This window comes from Cryptomeria japonica, chromosome 2 (genome assembly GCF_030272615.1).
Source record: "Cryptomeria japonica chromosome 2, Sugi_1.0, whole genome shotgun sequence".
NCBI classification, from domain to species: Eukaryota; Viridiplantae; Streptophyta; class Pinopsida; order Cupressales; family Cupressaceae; genus Cryptomeria; species Cryptomeria japonica.
Genome location: NC_081406.1, coordinates 226199942 through 226206331, shown reverse-complemented (window position 1 = coordinate 226206331; position 6390 = coordinate 226199942). Strand labels below are relative to the sequence as shown.

General features: G+C 36.4%; 1 protein-coding gene across 1 annotated transcript; it reads left to right on the top strand.

The window, feature by feature from the left end:
- Positions 1 to 629: 629 nt before the first annotated feature.
- On the top strand, positions 630 to 2268 carry LOC131048669 (importin subunit alpha-1-like). The gene has a single exon (XM_057982713.2). It carries the CDS (start codon positions 652 to 654, stop codon positions 2236 to 2238), a length of 1587 nt encoding a protein of 528 aa, XP_057838696.2. The 5' UTR covers positions 630 to 651; the 3' UTR covers positions 2239 to 2268.
- Positions 2269 to 6390: the final 4122 nt, after the last annotated feature.

Sequence of the window (6390 nt, the reverse complement as noted above, 5' to 3'; positions counted from 1 at the left end):
TTATACTTTTATCTATCTCCTATTAAACATGGATTGTTTATATTAATATTAACAAACATATTTAATGTACAATACCTTTATTGATACGGCTTTATAAGTCAATGCAGTTTCTAGTAGATTGTAAGAAAGGGGTCATTATAAAGTATTGTAAAAAAGAGAAATGATATTTATTAGAACGTAAAGTGTATATTAAATTTTAGATTAAAATATATAGGTAAATCAAATTTAAAAATATGGATAATATATAAATTTTGAAGACAATAAAAAGTTGAAAGAGTGGACGACCGCTTCAACTGGGAGAGACATCCCGCTTCAAGCTTTCATAACCCTTAAAACGTTATATCAACGGACTGAAAGACAAATTTAGAAATCACAATCTCTGGCAGCCGACTGAAATCGACAATTCTGTTATTTAACGCAAAATTCACTCGACTTTTAGTTCCATATTTTTCCGCCCCATTATGCTAATCTGTTTCAACTACTGTTTCTTTCAAGCCTCTCACATCTGCTAAACTGAGCCCTTTTAAAGATTTTTTTTGGGTTTTTCGCTTTCAGTTTAGTCACATATTCGTTGAAAACTTTCAGTGCTCAGAAATCTCAGCGAATCTTGTTTTTCTGAAGAGTTTTTGGGCACACAGTTGATATTTTACAATGTCTTTGAGACCCAATTCTCGGGCAGAGCTGAGGAAGAAATCTTACAAGGCGGGTGTCGACGCAGATGAAGCTCGGCGAAAGAGAGAAGACAATCTCATTGAGATCAGGAAAAGTAAGAAGGAAGATAATCTCCTTAAGAAGAGAAGAGAAAGAATGCAATTGACTCAGGCTTTGCCGCAGTCTGATCTCGTGAAAAAGTTGGAGAGTCTCCCTGTATTTGTGGCAGGAGTAATGTCAAATGATCCTCTTATGCAATTGGAAGCAACCACTCAAATTAGGAAGATTCTTTCAGTTGAACGGTGTCTCCCTATTGAGGAAGTTGTTAATGCTGGAGTTGTCCCTCGGTTGGTAGAGTTCCTCACAAGAGTTGACTTCCCTCAACTTCAGTTTGAGGCAGCGTGGTCTTTGACAAACATTGCATCAGGAACCTCGGAACACACACGAGTTGTGATTGATCATGGTGCAGTGCCACACTTTGTGCAGCTTCTTAACTCCCCAAGTGATGATGTTCGAGAGCAGGCTGTTTGGGCATTGGGAAATATAGCTGGTGATAATTTCAAGTTTAGAGATCTAGTTCTCGGTCATGGTGCTCTTATACCACTCCTGGCCCAACTGAATGAGAAAACCAATCTATCGATGCTGAGAAATGCCACTTGGACACTATCCAATTTTTGTCGTGGCAAGCCACAGGCACCTTTTGAACAGACCAAACCAGCACTCCCAGTTCTTGAACGCCTTATTCATTCGGATGATGGGGAAGTCTTGACGGATGCATGTTGGGCTCTTTCATACCTCTCAGATGGAACAAATGACAAAATACAAGCTGTGATAGAGGCTGGTGTTTGTCGTAGACTTGTCGAGCTTCTGCTGCACACCAATCCTATGGTTCTCATTCGGGCTCTTCGCACAGTGGGCAACATTGTTACTGGAGATGATGTACAGACACAGTTCATGATTGAAAATCATGTGCTTGCATGCCTTTTACATCTCCTGACAAACCATCAAAAGAAAAGTATCAGGAAGGAAGCATGTTGGACAGTTTCAAACATCACAGCAGGCAATAAAGAACAAATACAGGCTGTCATTGATGCAAACATTATTCCTCCTCTTGTGAATTTGCTCCAAACTGCTGAATTTGACATCATGAAAGAGGCGGCATGGGCAATCTCCAATGCCACTTCGGGCTGTTCAAACGAACAAATCAAGTATTTGGTGAGTCAGGGATGTATTAAGCCATTATGTGACCTGTTAGACTGCAAAGACCCAAAAATGGTATCAGTTTGTCTTGAGGGGCTTGAGAACATCCTGAAAGTAGGAGAGGCAGAAAAGGATTTAGGAAACATTAGTATAAATAGTTTTGCTCAGCTCATTGATGATGCTGAAGGACTTGAAAAGATTGAAAACTTGCAGAATCACGATAATGAGGACATCTATGAGAAAGCTGTGAAGATCCTTGAAATGTATTGGCAAGAAGATGATGAGGATGAGCAAAACATAGCTCATCCTGGTACTGATGGCCAGCCGGCTTTTAGTTTTGGTACAAATAGAGCACAAGTTCCTCCAGGTGGTTTCGCCTTTGGTTGAGGAAGTGGATTTCTTTTTGCTGGATCATACAATGGGTGATCAAAGTTTTGAACAATGATTTTGCCATTTCAAAGAAATTGGCTCAATATATAGGTGTTCATTATTTTTAGGATATATAGAAGAATTTCAAAATTTACTTATTGGCTCCCTCTGTCTTATGTTAAAATTGAATGTAATCATAAGTGAGACCATATGACGGGCTTTCGAAGCTACCTAAATTTTTGTATCAAGTTGAATTTTGCTCACATAGTTATTACATTCAATTCAAGCACATGAATGCCGCAGTATTTTTCTAGTTATTTTAGATATGAATATAAGATAAAGAATATAATGTAATGATAAACACTATCTTATGATGGACAGTTATGGACAATTTATATTATTTATATTTCATAATAAAATACTGAAAATAAATTTAACATAAATGCAATCAATTAGATCAGTAAAGAATGAACACAAATTAATAAAAAATATCGAATATTTGTTCACTCGAACCTAAATCTTGATTTTTTATGTGTATCAATCAATTTTTCTATTGACATTCAACAACTAAAAACAATATAACTATATAAAACTGTTTGAAACTGACTTTTAAAAACAAATTTGTACTCCATTTATTTATACTGACACTAATCAATTATTAAATACGCTGACATTTTGCAGGTTACTGCAAAAAGAACATCCAACCATAGTTGAAACAACATGAGAGGAAAAATATTACTAGTAAAAAAAATAAAAAATTTACTCCTGTACTTGGAGAAACCATGATTGCAGTCTGTCGCTATAATTGTAAACAAAGTAGCTTACTATCAGAAAAAACATAAGCTTTTCAATTTAAATTGCTACCAAAGAAAATACAAATTACTGATCTTTTATAGACTACTCAAAATCCCCTATTCTAAAACACTGAATTTTTGTTAAGCATGACGTGCTGTTGATTTCTTCAAAATTTGTTTGATGGTATCCACTCACTCATTCTGCGACAGACGCCTGCAACACATAAAAATTGAAGGACAAATATTATTACAAAAGAATGCTAAGCCGACTAGGTGAAGATGAAGAAATCTTAAATTAATTTTACATTGCCTGAAAACTCAGCTCCAAAAACATCATTCAACACAGTCGTGGAAACCAAAGATGCCTCCAAAATTTCCAGTGCCTGCTAAAAATGTTAATATTATTACTAAAATCTCATTAAAACTAGTTAAGGAGACTGCGGCTAGAGTTTCTATTTCTTCACAGTAGGTGGCAAATAAGGTAAATGTGAACCTCAAGGAACCTAGTCCGGAAAAGGTAAGTAAGATACCTTCTGATCCTATTCTGCCGGGGGTTTCTTCATCACAGGTTTGGGCTCTTATCCCTTGTATTGATCTTTTGGGTTCCTATGTTGATAAGAAAGCGAATTGTTTGCATACGAATGCTATTTCTGGGGAAATTTGGGGTGATCAAATTAGTTTGTTAAAGCTTTATCATAAATTGCAGAAAAGATGGGGGGATATGCATTATTTTCAATTATTGTTTGCGGATGCTTTTATTATTGTCTTTGGTTCTCCTTCTTTCAGAGATGAGGTATTAAGAACTTCGCATCATTGGTTTGGAAAACATTTAATTTCAATTACGGCTTGGAAACCTTTTTTGGTTCCTTCTTGGTCTAGGTTGAAACTTATTCCTTTCTAGTTTGGTTTACCTAAAATTCCTTTTGAATTTATGGATCCAGATGTTCTTGAGAAAATTGGAAATACTATTGGAACTTTTTTAACATCTAAAATGGACTTTGTGGATGGGAAGGTTCTAGTAAAAATTTGTGTTCTTATTAACCCTAACAATGTTTGCCCCCGTACTTGTAATATCAAGTCTCATGATGGTATTTGGCACCAGTCAATTGAGAAATTAGATACGACGCTTCTTAAGTCTCCTTTACTTTTGGATGCTCTGTTACTTATGGATTTTAAGAAAAACCCACAGGTTGTTGGCTCTGTCCATAAATCCCTTAATAAAGATAGTTTGTCGGCGGGACCTTCGGTTGAAGGATGTGGAAATGTCTCTTCGCATAAATTGGTAGAAACAGGTCACATTAATCTTGAAAATAATTCACTGTGTCGTAGTTCTGGGAAACCCAATGTTCACACTTCGGGTTCGGTCTCACTTTCATCTTTACTGAAGACATTTTCTAATAATGGGGGTATAGTGGATGGTAATCCCCTGATGAATGGAGTAGATCATCCATTGATGATAGATTGCCCTAAGATGCCAAATAATAACACAAAGGGTAAGGGCGACAATTTGTCTCCATGCCTCAAAAGGAGGTTTTCGATTCTTCAAAGAATGTGAACTTAGATAAAAATGCAGTGGTTGATAGGGAAACTATTAAACAGGTACCTGCCATAGGTTTTCCTAATGATGCTTCTTTAGTTCAGGAAATTAAGAATTTGGTGTCTAATAATTTCCCTCTGAATGTTGAAATTAATAGGGCTAATGAATCTTCCTTAGGGAATAGTAATCCATCAGAGGTTGTCCCTGTTATTATGCCAGATGAGAATCTGGTTCAACAAGTAAATGATATTTTTAACAATCATGCACATCAAATGGATGAGGGTATTACTGATAGAGTTGTTTCTTCGATTGAGAATGATTTGGAGGGTATAAACTCGACCCTTCCAATTTCTGCATCTGCTAATCCTTTTGTTGTTTTGGCTACAACAGAGTTGGGTTTTGAAGATAATCCATTTATCCTGGCTTCTCCAAAGTCATCCAAGAGTTTACCAATTGTCCAAACAACTCTGGTTTTTTCACCATTGTTGGTTTCTCCTAGGAGAGGTAGGCCTCCAAATAATCTTAAGAGTCAAATGGACATTGATGTTGGAATTCAAAAGACTTTGTCCTGCTGGTGGGCAAGGGAGCCATTCAGTCTCTCTTGGTAGGCCTAAGAAAACATGCCTAACTCCAGTAAGTGTAAAAAGAAAGAGGAGTAAATGATTTGTGACTAGTCCTCCTGTGACAAGATTAGGGGTTGTGAAACGTAATTTGCAAGGTTGCTTTGGGGAAAGCAAAAATTCTCCAATTAATGGGAAGAGGGGAGCTTTGGCCTCCCCTCGAGGACAATGAGATTATTTCTTGGAATGTTAGGGGCTAACAAGAGACGCTTAATTAAGTCCATTAAGTCCCAGATGGACTTAATGAAGTGTGATATTTTTATGTTCCAAGAAACAAAGTTGTCAAAGGAGTCTGCTGATTTGGTTTTTTCATCTTGGAGAAGGTGGAATTTTCTTTCTTCTCCAGCTTGTGGTGCTTCAAGAGGTTTGACACTGGTTTGGAATAATTATAATATTGAGGTACAGTTAGTGGCATTTGCTACAAATTGGATGTTGACTTTAGTTATAAGCAAGATTTCGAAGGTTAAATTCTGGCTTTTTAACATTTATGCTCCGTCAAGTATTCAAGGGAAGAGTAAGTTATGGGGTGAATTAAAGAGGATTTCTTCTCCCTTAAAACATGGTTCCTTTATTATCTTTGGGGGCAATTTTAATGCTATCACTGATTTAGATGAGAAAAGAGGAGGTGCTTTCCCTAATAAAAGGATTATGGATGACTTTGGGAATTTCATTTCTGATATGAGCCTTTTTTATCATAAGTCTCAGAATGGAGTTTTCACATGGACAAACATGAGAAGGGATTTTTCTCAGATTGCTGAGAGATTAGATCGGTTTTTGTTATCTGAGAATTGGATTGATTCAGATTTTGAATTCTTTTCCTCTATTCTACCGGTCTTAGGTTCTGATCATTTTCCAATTTCCCTTTCAGTTATTGAGGATAAGACTTCTTTTAAGTCTCCATTTAAATTTGAGCCCATCTGGTTTAGGGATTCTTCCTTTTTGCCTCTTCTTATGAAATGGTGGAATTCTGCTCCTTTTTGTTCTGGGTCCCATATGTTTCAGATTGCTAAGAAGTTAAGTTATTTGAAATTGAATATTAGGGAATGGAATATCTTGCATTTTAAGAATATTTTTCAGGACAAACAAAGGATTCAAGATATGATTGAGTGTCCTAATACTCATGCGCTTCAACATGGTATCGTGCCACAAGTTTTTGATGAATTGAAGTCACTAAAATTACAGCTTGAGGAGGTGTTAGCTAGAGAGGAAATCTATTGGA